The sequence below is a fragment of the Geotrypetes seraphini genome, chromosome 10, assembly GCF_902459505.1.
Source record: "Geotrypetes seraphini chromosome 10, aGeoSer1.1, whole genome shotgun sequence".
Taxonomy (NCBI): domain Eukaryota; kingdom Metazoa; phylum Chordata; class Amphibia; order Gymnophiona; family Dermophiidae; genus Geotrypetes; species Geotrypetes seraphini.
In genome coordinates, this window is record NC_047093.1 from 5,771,153 (window position 1) to 5,786,536 (window position 15,384).

The window sequence follows — 15,384 nt, forward strand, 5'->3', positions numbered from 1 at the left end:
GGTGCCTCCATAGCTGCAATTCCAATGCTGCTGTGGGTGGCAAAGGTAAGACGCCAATTTCCTCTCTTAATTTCCTTTTACGTGGGCTTTTAGGGGTGTGAGACTCTTAAGTTAGGTGGGGGTAGGACGCCTACCTCCGCCTAACTTTGGGTGTTCTGTCGAGAATCTGGCCCTTGGTGTATACTCTAACACAGTGGTTCTTAAACTCATCCTGGGAGACCCCCAGCCAGTCGGAATTTCAAGATATCCCTAATGAATATGCATGAGAGAAATCTGCATGCCTAGTACCTACTTTATAGGCATACATACTAGTATTCATGAGGGATATCTGGCTAACATCTCTGGTTTATGAAATTAAAGAATTCTGTTAGCTATAGTGGCTTTACATTATGAAACTTAACCTGAATTGTATCCGGTGAATCCAGGCTCTTAGATCCTACAGTCGGTCATTGTGAGGGCAGAGTTCATGCAATCTTTCACTCTGAGTTGAAGCTGAAGAAATAGTTAGGAAACATAAGTAGTGAAATATCTTCTCAGTGAAGCAGCATAAATGTGCTTTATGTTGGCACCTCTTGTTATGACATGAAATATCTGCAAAATTGTGAATACTCATAGGTCTGATTGTTAGTGTGTGGCACAGTGGCTAAAATTACAGCCTCAGCACCCTGGTGTTGTGGGTTCAAACCCACGCTGCTCCTTGTGTCCCTGGGCAAGTCACTTAATCCCCCCAGGTACATTAGATAAATTGTTAACCCACCAGGACAGACACGGAAAAATGCTTCAGTACCTCCATAAATTCATGTAAACCATTCTGGGCAATCTGCATTGGAGAAGGAAGTGACATCACCAGAGTGAATGGGAGCTTAAGAGCAGAGCTCCGATCCCAGCAGGCGCAATTCCCCGAATATTAATAGCAAAATTACACTGTACTTTTTTTTTTTTTTTTTATAACGAGTATTCCTGATTGACAGCTCCCAGTGGCCATGAAGAAAAAAGTCAACAGAGGAAGGGTAGCACTGAGAGCTGGTAAGATGGTGGTCTGTGCTTCACGTGGTGCGGGATCTGTGGATGAGGCGGGCAGGCTGAGGAAGCCACATCTGCTAGCAGTGAGGAGTCGACTGCGATGGAGTGGAATGATAGCACTACACTCACGAAAGAGACATGAGAGAGTGATTGGAGGAGGCATAGGTGGAAACATCGGGAGTGGCAGCTCAGGTATGGGAGACCCTACAGGAATTCAGAACTGATATGGCAGATATGGGCATCCGGGTGAACACTATGGAAACCAGAGTGGAAACCTTTGAGGAAAATGTGACTGAAGTGCAGCGAGGATTCGAGGATATTCAGGGTGAATTTTAAGAGTTGCTGGAAAAGGTGGAGGACTTGGAAAACCACACCCATAGAAATAATCTGCGGGTGTGAGGGGTCCCAGACACAATCCTCTATCATGATGCGAGGGAAGTGACCATCCGGTTGTTGCAGTGGATTTTACAGGATGAGACTCTGGAACTGAGAATAGAGTGAGAGTACCAGGCTTTGGGCCCACAATCTGCTGAAAGACATTGTTGTGTTCCTGCAGAGTTTTGCCTTAAAGGATTACATGCTTAGGAGAGCCCAAGAACTTCCTGGAATAACTTGGGAAGGGCATAGACTGGAGCTTTAGCAAGACCTAGTGGCATCTTTCTAGAGGTGACGTGTCCTGACCAAATCACAGCTAAAATATAGATTGACCTTCCCTTTTGGGCTGTTGGTTATCAAAATGGAGTAAATACTAGATTCACTTCTTCAAGAGAGGCTCATGAATTTCTCCAAATGGAGAGGAACGAGATGATAGAGGATGGAGATTCTGCAGAGAGTGCATGATGGAGGCTAGTGGGTTTTCGCTGGCAGAAGGTGGAGAGGTGGACTGGGATTCCTGCTAGGCCCTCTGCTTCAGGATCTGATGGAGTAGGGCCTTGAAGATGGCTGAAAATGTGGAAGAACTTGGACAGAGTTATTGGCATGAGGCATGGGAGCCATATTTGATGGATGGGTGTGTACTTTGTAGGAGACAGGTAATTGGAGGGCTGTTGAAAGTGGATGAATGGTGAGAGGGATTGGATTAGTGGGTGCTGGGTGTGAGAAGACTTATTTGGTTGGAGGGAGGGGGATGTGAGCAGTAGGGGTGGAAGGATGGTTAGGAGGTGTTGGCTTGGTGAGCGGAAGTCCTTTATATGGCTTGTTGTGGAGAGGAGAGTGTGGTATATGGTGTGTTAGAATGTATGGTGATAGGGTTGGTATGAGCGATTGTGTTGGAAATCATTTTATGGGAAAAGATGTGATGGTAGATGAGTGGGCTATTGGGGATTGTCACTTGTGCAATGGTGAGAGATTGGCTTGATCCCACTTTAGAGGGATGGAGGGGTGGGTGTATGTGTGGGCAGGTATTTTTTTGGGGGGAGGAGTATAGGGTTGGACAGGTTGGTTCTGTGGAGGGGTGGGTAGGGAGGGTCATTCTGTAAGGCAGATCTTAAACGCTATATATGGTGGGTTATGGTTAGTCTCTTATGATGTGATCCTATAAGAAGAGTATTATATAGGTAGCTGTTGTGCCTAAAAGTGTTCATATGTTTTGTACAAGAAACTCACTTGCTCCTTAGTAGTGAAGGACTCACAGTTCCCAGTGACCTTCTGGGCTTCTAGGGAAGGCTGAGCAAAGAAGTGAGGAGTTGGTCTTTTGTTTGCAAAGGGGCTGCAAGTTGAGATCAAGCGGGTGCTCAGGGATCCTCGGGGGACTTATCTGATGGTAGTATTAATATTAGAGGGTGTTCTTTACACATTTGTTATGGCATACGCTTCCATTACTAAACAGGTTGACTTTGGGCAGGAATTGGTCTTCCAAAGAGGGATCTTTGCTATTAGGTGGTAACTTTAAATTAACAAGGATGTCATTTTTAGACAATTCTAGGAGGAATGTGGGATATGGGTAGAGGCACTGGGCAGTGTTCCCGCTAAGCTGCGTTGGCCTGCGCTCACGCACAAAATATTATATCGCAGCGCACAAGTTTCTCTTCACAGCGCACACACGCGTCGCAAAGGTAAGGGGAGGCTATAACAGCTCCTGCAGCTCTGCACTTCCCCACAATTGCCATGCTTCGGTTCCTCTTCTTCCTTCCTTCCTCCCCCCCCCCCCGCGGGACCCTGCGGCACCATCAACTCTTACTCCCTCTAATGTCGGCCCTGCAGCTCCAGACTTCCTCGCACCTTCTCCCCTCCCCCTTTGGATCGCTATTATTTTAAATGTTATAGCCGCAGAGCTGTATCCATCAGTGGAGATGTCTAACCTCGGCCTGCCCCGGAACTCTTACTGCAACAGTGACTTCCTGTTCCTGCCTAGACGGGCGGCTGCTGCAGTAAGAGTTCCGGGGCAGGCCGAGGTTAGACATCTCCACTGATGGATACAGCTCTGCGGCTATAACATTTAAAATAATAGCGATCCAAAGGGGGAGGGGAGAAGGTGCGAGGAAGTCTGGAGCTGCAGGGCCGACATTAGAGGGAGTAAGAGTTGATGGTGCCGCAGGGTCCCGCGGGGGGGGGGGGGGGGAGGAAGGAAGGAAGAAGAGGAACCGAAGCATGGCAATTGTGGGGAAGTGCAGAGCTGCAGGGAAGAGTGTTGCGGTACCCAGCTGGAGGGAGAAGGAAGATGAGGGAGGGAATTAAAGGAGATGCCAGGGCTTGGAGCATAGGAGGAAGGTATGCCAGTCTAAGGGAAAAGGAAGGGGGAGATGTGAGAGCATGGAGGGGGAACGAAAGATGGAAGAAAAGGAAAGGAGAGAGATGCCAGAGAATCAGGGAAGGGGAGATACCAGACTATGAGGAGAGGTGTGGGAGAGGGAAGGCGAGGAGAGAGATGCCAGACCAATGGGGTGAAAGGAGAGATGGAAGGGGGAGGCATACAGTTTCTGGAAGGGGCATAGAAGGAGAGAAGATGCCATATAGGGGAAGAGAGACGGCAGACAGTGGATGGAAGGAAGAGAGTTACAAGAAGATGAGGAAAGGAGAAACCACAGAAGACAAAGGTAGAAAAAAATTTCTATTTATTTATTGCTTTAGGAGACATGTGTCACTGTTTCTGTGAAGCATTGTATGCAGAGTCCAGCTTCTTGCTGGTTCAATTTAACCTTTGTCTATGTATTTTTATTTTATCCCCCCTTTTACAAAACTGTGAAGCGTTTTTAGCACCAGCCTTGGTGGTAGCAGCTCTGATGCTCAGAATTTTATGAGCATCAGAGCTGTTACCTCCGTAGCTAAAATCCACACTACAGTTTTGTAAAAGAGGGAGGGGTTAGTTTGTGATTACATATTCCTTACTAGGCGAAGGTGTTTTCTGTGTTCTGTGTGTTTTCTGTTAGGATTGACGGTGTAGGATTGATCTGTGCTGGTCTGGCTTGTTTAGTTTTACAATGGGTGTATTGATGTACTGCTCACTGCAATATGTAAGATGCTGCCTTTTCCTAGGTACTCATGTGTGACGTGTGGTTTGTTACTAAAAATCATGTTTTTCTTACAGATGGGGGGGGGTGCCAAAAAATGATGGGCCCCGGATGTTACATATGCTAGGTACGCCACTGTATGTAAAGATACCAGAAAGCTGGCGTAGCAAAAACTTCTAAGTTTTGAGTATTTAACCCTCCCACAATCTCACGGGCACTCGTTTCAAGTTTATTGAGATTTTGATTTAAACGCAATATCAAATATTTTCAATGCGTATAACAAAAATAAATTTGGGGAAATAAATAAAACCATTTGAACCAGTGTTCCCGCTAAGCTGCGCTGGCGCACAAAATATTACATCGCAGCGCACACGTTTCTCGTCACAGCGCACAATCGGAAGAGGCGTACGGCAGATGGCAGGGCGGCGAGAGGAGAATCGGGCGAGTTGGCTCATAACTTGCTGGCGCCCGATATTTTTGGCTCACGGTGAAAAAAGTTTGCTCACAACACCCGCCCGCTTAGAGGGAACACTGGTAGAGGGATAGGAGGATTTTCTGGGATGCCCTGAAAACTTTGGATATTGAAGTTGGGTGGCAGTGGTTGTATTATTCGAGGATTATCTTTTTGTAGACAGGGATTTATTACAGCAGATATCCCAAGCTAAGATAGAAGAGGTGGCTTGGCCGGATCATGGTTTATCTTGCTGTTCTTATACGCTTCCATTTTACAAACCCCTGAGGAAGGCTAACCCAGCCAAAACACAGACCATGTTGGGGTCTGGTCTATACAGTTACATTTTTATGCCTGCCGTATTCTATGTATATGACACATATATGTCTTGAATATAAGATGTTTTAATCAATTGAATGTCCTCACAACGGTTTGACTTTGTGTCCCTTCCCTAGTCCTTTTTTGTTGCTATATCCTGTAAGTGGGCTTGTTTTTCCCTTTGTAGTGTGTGATACATATTCTGTCTGATGATGCCATGGCAGTAAAAATGCAATCGAAAAACTAAGGCAAACAAATACACCGCAAAGGAAGAGTGGGATAAAATTGAGATTATTAGATAGTCATCTGTTAAAATACAAAACATAAAATGACCATCACTGAAGCAGCAGCAGCCTCAAAAAAAAGCCAACAGGATGCTGGGCATCATAAAGAGGGGCATAACAACCAGGACGCGGGAAGTCATCATGCCATTGTATCGAGCGATGGTGCGTCCACATCTGGAATACTGCGTTCAGTATTGGTCGCCGCACCTCAAGAAAGACATGGCGGTACTTGAGAGAGTCCAAAGGAGAGCAACGAAACTGGTAAAAGGGCTGGAACACTGCCCATACGCCGAGAGGTTGGATAGGCTGGGGCTCTTCTCTCTGGAAAAAAGGAGGCTCAGGGGAGATATGATAGAGACCTTCAAGATCATGAGGGGCATAGAGAGGGTGGATAGGGACAGATTCTTCAGGCTGAAGGGGTCAACAGGCACGAGGGGGCATTCGGAGAAACTGAAGGGAGATAGGTTCAGAACAAATGCAAGGAAGTTTTTTTTCACCCAAAGGGTCATGGACACTTGGAATGCGCTACCGGAGGAAGTGATCAGGCAGAGTACGGTACAGGGATTCAAACAGGGATTGGACGGATTCCTGAGGGATAAAGGGATCGTGGGATACTGAGAGGGTGCTGGGATGTAACACAGGTATAGAAAGCTAACCAGGTAATAAGTATAGAAACCCAACAGGTCGTGCATGTGCAAGACCGGAGGGTTAGGACTACGATGGGAAGATAGGACTTCAATGAGAAACCAAGGTGGCAAGGGAGCCCCTTCTGGTGATTCAGACAAGTCGTGACCTGTTTGGGCCGCCGCGGGAGCGGACTGCTGGGCAGGATGGACCTATGGTCTGACCCGGCGGAGGCACTGCTTATGTTCTTATGTTCTTATCTTGGAGATCTTTCCAGACCTGACATGGCCCATGTTTCGGCTTTGAAAAGGAAGCCTGCTTCAGGGGTGTAGATTATAATCTAAAAAATACATATATATTTATTACAAACAAATTTGAAAATAGTGTCTAAATACATAGAGTTAAGGAATAATAATAAACAACTAAAAAGGCTGGCAGATCATAAATACAATTTTGACCTAATTAACATAAGAATACATAATTATAAAATCCTTAATAAAACAATGTTAAGAGTTCACAAACAAAATGAAAAAGAATAATAAAGAGTGAAAACATTATAGTATCATTTTAGATATAACAGAAAAATAAGATCATACCATACATGGGATGTAAAAAAACATAATTCAAAACAGTCTTATTTCAAACATTCCCAATAGATGCGCTGGAGCACTTATCACCTGAAGAAAAAAAATCTCAACTATATTATTGCGGATACCTTCCATTTTAGGTCTAAATCATATCGCAAAAACGCTAAAACACTGTCTGCCATGCAGTGCTGAGAAACAAAAAACTCAAGCAAAGTCTAGAGCGAAACACATCATGGCCTGTGATATCGGAAGGCACCATTTCAGAAAAATGAAATAAAATTAAGCTAAAGCAAAAGGCAAGCCGGGGGGAAAACAAAAAATAAGCCATCTAAATTAAATAAAGGTACAGCATAAGGCTCCTTTTACAAAGGTGCGCTAAACGTTTTAGCACACGCTAAACGCTAATACGTACATGTTAGTCTATGGATGCATTAGCTGTTAGCGTGCTCTAAAACGCATAGCGTACCTTAGTAAACGGGGATAGTGTGGAAGAGCAGCATTGCAATAAATAGATATGAAAGACCTGTGACAAGAAACACAAGTGGAGCAGAGCGCAGACAAGAATCTGTATGGCGCAATGTAAAAACTCTGGTAAAAAAGTGCCAGGAGACAATAAGACTGTGAGCACTCACGAGACTACTCCGGGAACTTGTGCAGCCATTTCTGATCATGGCTCTGCACGGGGCAGGAGTGAAGCAAAATCGCTCCTGCCCCACTTCACTGTTAGACCACCAGGGTTCAAAAAGTATGTTGGAGAGGGGTCTGGGAAGTGGGAAGGAAGCGGGGTGGTTAACAGTTGGTCCCAGTTCACAATTGGACCAAAAGGTCTTGGTGAGGGGCGGGGGAGTGCACAGACTTGAGGACACGAATATAAACCGAGACTCACATTTTTGGGGCCCAAAGTCTCGGTTTATATGCGAGTATATACAGTACTAATATTCAGTATTGAAGTGGCCAAGGTGGTTATATAAACAGGACCACTTAAAATTCAGTCCTATCTTTATGGAGGGTCCCACAGCCAGTTAATCAGCTGTGGTGTACCGGCTCTGTAAACATAGAAACTGGCCCAGCATAATACTGTCAGTGGTCAGCAAAATGCTGAGTGCTGCCAGCTGAATATCGAAGCCCTAAGGTTTTTCCATGCTTTATCATCTGACATCATTATTTTCTCCTTTATCGTCAGATGAGATCCAGCAGGAAAAAAATGAAAAGAAGGACATTGAGCATCACATGAAGTACCTGTCCAATGATATGGCCAAGCTGACGTCACTGCTGAGCAAGAACGATAACACAAAGGAGGAACTACAGCAGAGCAACTTTCTGATGGAGACCGACTTCATCCGTGCTCTCAAGGTCAGTTCTGGGAGGTGGCTTCAGGATGTGTCACTGAGCTGCTGATTTGGATTTTACTTTATTCCTTGTCTTATCTACGGCCAAGCATAAGGTGTAAAGTTGGTAGGTCCCTGCCCAGGTGGGCTTACAGTCAAACAAATGATTGGCTCAGGGTCACGAGGAGTGACAGTGGGAGGCGTGGAATCTGAACACTGACATTTTTTGTTTTCAACCTTCTCTAACCGGTTTGCGTGCATCTATTTTAGCAGCAGATTATCAAAATGGCTTGCTGAGATCTTTTACGAGATTTCTAGCAGCCATGCAAATGTACATAAGAATATAAGACTAGCCTTACTGGGTCAGACCAATGGTCCATCAAGCCCAGTAGCCCATTCTCATGGTGGCCAATCCAGGTCACTAGAGCCTGGTCAAAACCCAAAGTGTAGCAATATTTCATGCTACCGATCCAGGGCAAGCAGTGGCTTCCCCCATTTCTTTCTCAATAACAAACTATGGGCTTTTCCTCCAGGACCTCGTCCAAACCTTCCTTTAAACCAGCTATTTTAGCCGCTCTTACCACATCCTCTGGCAACGCGTTCCAGAGCTTACCTATTCTCTGTGTGAAAAAAAATTTCCTCCAATTGGTTTTAAAAGTATTTCCCTGTAACTTCATCGAGTGTCCCCCTAGTCTTTGTAATTTTTGACGGAGTGAAAAATCTTTTTTTTTTTAAATCTTTTATTTAAAAATTTTTCATTCTTACAATAACTTAATTTTACATAAACTTAAATTAATACATGAAAAATTGTGATTACAAGTAATTCATCTTATCACATAAAATATAACCCTCCCCTTTCTTCATTTCTTAAATCCATATAATATACATTCCCCTCCCCTCCCCATTCTAATATATAATCATTACTAATGTGCTATGAAACCTGATCATTGGAATATCGAGTCAATGGTTCCCAAATTTTCTTAAAATTATGAATATTTCCCTGTTGTAATGCTATTGTTTTTTCCATTTTGTATATATGACAGACTGAATTCCACCAAAATGTAAAATTTATTATCCCAGGACAAGCAGGCAGGTATTCTCACTAGTGGGTGATGTCATCCGACAGAGCCCCGATACAGACGTCTCACAAACATGTCTTGCTTGAAGAAACTCAGAAGTTTCGAGATGCCCGCACCGTGCATGCGCCAGTGCCTTCCCGCCCGATGGTCCGGGCGTGTCTCCTCAGTTCTTTTTCTTCCGCGGAGCTGAGAAGTTCAACTTCAAGTCTGCGCCCATTGAATCTGTTTTTTGCCTTCTACATTGCCGCGGGTTGGGTTCTTTTGGCTCTCCCGTGCGTTTATTTCTTTCTTTGATTTCTTTTTTATTTAAAAAAAAAAATTTTTTACTTCCGACACCGGGTCGGCCGCGTGGTTGGGGCCCCGCGCCTTCGACCTTGCGGTGGAGCTTTTCCGGCCTATGTCCCGGCCGATCACCGGTTTTAAAAAGTGTAGCAAGTGCCAGCGCGCGATTTCGCTCACTTACCCGCATCGACGCTGCCTCCAGTGTCTGAGTCCTGATCACTTTCCGAAATCGTGCCGGCCTTGCTCCACTTGACGGCGCGAGCGTTTAAGCGCCGCTGCCTGCTGTGGGAGTCCATGTTCAAGATGGAAGCTTCGTTGAATCCTACAGCTTCGAATTCCTCGACAAAGCCCTCTGCCTCCCCGGCTGCTTCGGGCCTTTTGAAACCAGTCTCGTTCACGCCGGTTTCGGCCTCATCCTCGGCGCCGGTGCCTTCCTCTGTCTCCTCGGAACAGGTACCGGACCCCATAGTTCCACTGGTGGTGCTTAAAGTGCCAAAGACTGGCAAGCAGAAGCACGCTGCACCGAAAGAGCGCGGAGACCGTGCGGAAGGGCCCCCGTTTGGTGCGGATCCCTCCATATTGGCTTCGTTGAAGTCCCTTCTGGAGGCTCAGTTTGTGGAACTCATGAACACCATGGGTCCCAGGCTGCTTGCCTCGATCCAGGGTGACCTCCCAGTTCCGGTCCCGAGGGGCGGGCCGCCCCCTCCTCCTCCTCCGCGTCGCACAACCTCGTTGCTCGGCGAGGAGGAGCGGCAGGAGGTGTCCGGCTCCTCGAGGCGGTCCTCGGTTGGTGCCATGCCCCCCCTTGGAGCCGATTCCATCGAGGAAGGCCTCTCCTGGAGATATGCCTCCCTTGGAACCGATTCTCTCGAGAAAAGCCTCCCTTAGTGATCTGCCTCCTTTGGAGCCTATTACTCCGCCCCATGACACAGTGTGGCGTCCACCTTCGAGGCCTCCCAGTCCTGGGCATAGCAGGAGGCAGGACGAGTTCTTCCGGACCCCCTATCAAGCCTGGGCGGCTTCTGGGGAGGCACCGAATCTTCCACCTCTTCGCTCGACAGCATTGAGTCCTATCTGCTCCTTGGAGGCTTCTGGGGACCAGTATTCTCATAGGCGGGCTCGATCCCCGTCCAGGCATCGAGAGGGGCATCGATCCAGACATTCTTCGAGGCATTCCTCTCGACACTCGACAGTCTCGCCTCAGAAGAAGTTGCCATGGATGGGATATTCTGCTTCGGCTGGGTCTCCTCCTCTGGGACCGGAGCTCAAGGACCCTGAGGTTTTTTATTCGCCCTGTTGCTCACAGGCCTCGATGGAGCCCGAAGCCTCGACTTCTTCTAGCCCTTCTCGAAGACCGGCATTGGCAGACCAGTTGTCTTTTTCCTCATTTCTCAGACAAATGGCGGATGACATGGACATTACTCTCGATGCTGGATCTCGATACTCGAAGGAGTATCTCGATACAATGCACTTGCCCCGTCCTCCGGCAGAGTCCTTACGCCTACCCTTGCACAAGCTCCTCGATCAGACTTTCATGAGGTGCTTTGAGTCTCCTTACTCTAACCCTGCGGTCCCTGGAAAGTTGGATACTCGGTACCGCACGGTGCATCATAAGGGCTTCGAGGGACCTCAGCTTTCTCATCAGTCCCTCTTGGTCGAATCCTCGCTCAAGCGGTCTCATCCAGGCCAGGTGTATGCTTCGGTGCCTCCGGGCCGCGAGGGCAGAACCATGGATAAGTTTGGACGACGCATCTATCAGAATGCTATGATGACGTCCCGAGTCCTGAACTATAATTTCCACTTTGCCACCTATTTGGAATTTTTTCTACCGGTGCTTCGAAAATTCACGCCATACATCGAGTCCCAGGCTCGATTTGAGTTTGAGGAGGTGGTAGCTTCTTTGTCCCAGCTTCGTCTTCAGTTGATGCAATCGGCCTATGATGCTTTCGAGCTCTCGGCCAGAGCGGCGGCCTGCTCTGTGGCGATGCGCCGTTTGGCCTGGTTGCGGACCATTGACATGGACCCGAATCTTCAGGACCGCCTGGCTAACGTCCCGTGTGCTGGGGCGGATCTTTTCGATGAATCCATCGAGACAGTCACGAAGAAATTCTCTGATCATGAAAAGTCTTTCCAGTCCATTCTCAGTCTGAAGCCTAAGCCTCAGCAGTCTCGACCCTCTTGACCGCCATTGATCTATCAGCGGCGTTATCAGCCGAGGCAAGCTCCGCCTGCGAGGCAACCTGCGAAGCGGCAGGCCCCCCAAAAGGCTCAGCAAAAGTCCCAGGCTTCTACTGTCCCTAAGGCTCCTCAGCCTTTTTGACTGTCTCGTCGAGGGCTTAACCAGTCTCGTTCTGCCTCCCCTTGTTTTTCCCATCGGAGGGCGCCTCCATCAGTTTTATCATCGTTGGGAGGCCATAACCACCGACCTCTGGGTCCTTACTATCATCAGGGAGGGATACTCTCTTCAATTCCATCGGGTCCCTCCGGACCACCCTCCAAGAGAGTATCCTTCCAACTTGACCCAGACCACCCTTCTTCTTCAGGAAGCTCAGGCTTTGCTCCGGCTTCGTGCCGTCGAACCAGTCCCTGTGGACCAACAAAACCAGGGGTTTTACTCCCGGTACTTCCTTGTTCCGAAGAAGACGGGCGACCTGCGACCCATTTTGGACCTCAGGGTCCTCAACAAATCTCTAGTCAAAGAGAGGTTTCGCATGCTGACCCTTGCTTCTCTTTACCCCCTCCTCGAGCAGAACGACTGGTTATGCTCTCTGGATCTCAAGGAGGCCTACACTCACATTCCCATTCATCCGGCCTCTCGCAAGTTCCTCAGATTTCGGGTGGGAAATCTGCATCTGCAGTATTGAGTGCTTCCATTCTGTCTGTCCTTGTCTTCCAGGGTCTTCACGAAGTGTCTGGTAGTGGTGGCTGCGGCTCTCTGGAACCAGGGTCTTCAGGTATTTCCCTACCTCGACGACTGGCTCATCAAGGCTCCCTCGGCCTCAGAGGTCATCTCGGCGACCTTGTCCACAATTCTGTTCCTGCAGAATTTGGGATTCGAGATCAACTTTCCCAAGTCTCATCTACAACCTACACAGTCGCTCCCCTTCATCGGGGCGGTCCTGGATACCATACGCCTCAGAGCATTCCTCCCGCCTCAGCGCATGGAGACTCTTCTTCATCTCTGCCAGTCTGTATCTTCTCGCCAGTCCATCTCGGCGAGACACATGATGGTCCTCCTGGGCCACATGGCCTCTACAGTTCATGTGACGCCTCTGGCCAGACTCCATCTCAGAATTCCTCAGTGGACCCTGGCATCTCAGTGGAGTCAGGTGTCGGATCCGTTAACTCGACACATCACCGTCACTCCTGCTCTTCGGCAGTCTCTACTTTGGTGGATGACCTCTTCGAATCTATCCAGAGGTTTGCTGTTTCATTCTCCTCCCCATCAAAAGGTTCTCACAACCGATTCCTCGACCTATGCCCGGGGAGCACATCTGGATGGGCTTCGCACTCTGGGATTCTGGACCAGTGCGGACAGACTTCATCAGATCAATCTCTTGGAGCTCAGGGCCATCTACAATGCTCTTCAAGCTTTTCAACATCTGCTTCACGACATGGTGGTCCTCATCCGCACGGACAACCAAGTCGCCATGTACTATGTCAACAAGCAGGGGGACACGGGCTCGGCCTGCCTCTGCCAGGAAGCTTTCAGAATCTGGGATTGGGCGGTTCGCTACAATGCCTTCCTCAAAGCTGTCTACATTCAGGGGAAGGACAATGTCTTGGCGGACAACCTGAGTCGTCTTCTCCAGCCTCACAAATGGACTCTTCATTCCGAGCCCCTTCATCAGATATTTGCTCAGTGGGGGACGCCTCAGATAGACCTCTTTGCGGCTCCCCACAACTTCAAACTGCCTCAATTCTGCTCCAGGATCTACACTCCTCATCGTCTCGAGGCGGATGCCTTTCTGCTGGATTGGGGGAATCGCTTTCTGTATGCGTTTCCTCCCTTTCCTCTCATTCAACAGACTCTGGTCAAGCTGAAGTCCAACCATGCCACCATGATTCTGATCGCGCCTCGGTGGCCCAGGCACCCTTGGTTCTCCCTTCTACTTCAACTCAACAGCAGGGAGCCGTTCCTCTTTCCAGTGTTTCCTTCACTGCTTACTCAGCATCAGGGGTCTCTGCTTCATCCCAACCTGCAGTCTCTCCACCTGACAGCTTGGTTCCTCTCAACGTAACTCCTCGCCAGTTTTCCCAGGCGATGAGGGATGTTTTGGAGGCTTCCAGGAAGCCTGCTACCCGTCAATGCTACTCCCAAAAATGGACTAGATTTTCCTCTTGGTGTGTTTCCAATTCTAAGGAGCCTCAACGAGCCTCCCTATCTTCTGTATTGGACTATCTTCTACACCTGTCTCAGTCTGGTCTCAAGTCTACCTCTATACGAGTTCACCTGAGTGCTATTGCGGCTTTCCATCAGCCTCTATAAGGGAAACCTCTCTCTGCTCATCCTGTGGTTTCCAGGTTTATGAAAGGACTTTTCCATGTCAATCCTCCTCTCAAACCTCCTCCAGTGGTTTGGGATCTCAATGTTGTCCTTTCTCAGCTTATGAAACCTCCTTTTGAGCCTCTTAACAGGGCTCCACTAAAGTTTCTCACTTGGAAAGTGGTTTTTCTGGTGGCCCTCACGTCTGCTCGCAGGGTCAGTGAGCTTCAGGCCTTAGTGGCGGACCCACCTTTCACAGTATTCCATCATGACAAGGTTGTCTTCTGCACTCATCCGAAATTCCTGCCTAAAGTGGTCTCTGAATTTCATCTCAACCAATCTATTGTGCTTCCAGTGTTTTTTCCAAAGCCTCATTCTCATCCTGGAGAATCAGCTCTTCACACTCTGGACTGTAAACGTGCTTTGGCTTTCTACTTGGATCGCACCAAACCACACAGAACTGCTCCTCAACTTTTCGTCTCCTTTGATCCAAACAAGTTGGGACGACCTGTATCAAAGCGCACCATCTCCAACTGGATGGCAGCTTGTATCTCTTTCTGCTATGCCCAGGCTGGATTACCCCTTCCCTGTAAGGTCACAGCCCATAAGGTCAGAGCAATGGCAGCCTCTGTAGCCTTCCTCAGATCGACTCCGATTGAGGAGATTTGTAAGGCTGCCACTTGGTCCTCGGTTCATACTTTCACCTCTCATTATTGTCTGGATACTTTCTCCAGAAGGGATGGACAGTTTGGCCAAATAGTGTTAAAAAATTTCTTCTCCTAAGTTGCCAACTCTCCCACCATCCCATTGAGGTTAGCTTGGAGGTCACCCACTAGTGAGAATACCTGCCTGCTTGTCCTGGGATAAAGCAATGTTACTTACCGTAACAGTTGTTATCCAGGGACAGCAGGCAGCTATTCTCACGTCCCACCCACCTCCCCTGGGTTGGCTTCTCTGCTAGCTACCTGAACTAAGTGACACGCCCGGACCATCGGGCGGGAAGGCACTGGCGCATGCGCGGTGCGGGCATCTCGAAACTTCTGAGTTTCTTCAAGCAAGACATGCTTGTGAGACGTCCGTATCGGGGCTCTGTCGGATGACATCACCCACTAGTGAGAATAGCTGCCTGCTGTCCCTGGATAACAACTGTTACGGTAAGTAACATTGCTATTTGGTGTAGTCCTTCCAATTTTGAGTTATTTGTTGCATGGCGACCACTGTCAATATTAATAATAGTTTGTTATTGTTTGCTGAAATCGGACTCTGAGTTCTCATTGCTGTACCAAATAGTATAGTATCATATGAGAGTCCTATATGATTTTCTAGTAATTCATTAATTTGGGGCCAAATTAGTTTCCAAAATGCATTTATACAGGAACAAAAAAAAATTAAGTGATCTAATGTCCCGACTTCAACTCTGCAATGCCAGCATCTATTAGATCTAGTACTATCTATTTTTTGTAAACGCGTAGG

The 15,384-nt window shown here is 47.8% G+C and overlaps 1 protein-coding gene across 1 annotated transcript in view; it reads left to right on the top strand.

Moving 5' to 3' along the window:
* Positions 1 to 15,384, top strand: part of CCDC40 (coiled-coil domain containing 40) — a 119,046-nt gene that overhangs the window by 85,113 nt on the left and 18,549 nt on the right. Inside the window, exon 14 of the mRNA XM_033960558.1 lies at positions 7,920 to 8,089. Coding sequence (XP_033816449.1) covers positions 7,920 to 8,089 — 170 coding nt within the window. The remainder of the gene's footprint in view (positions 1 to 7,919; positions 8,090 to 15,384) is intronic.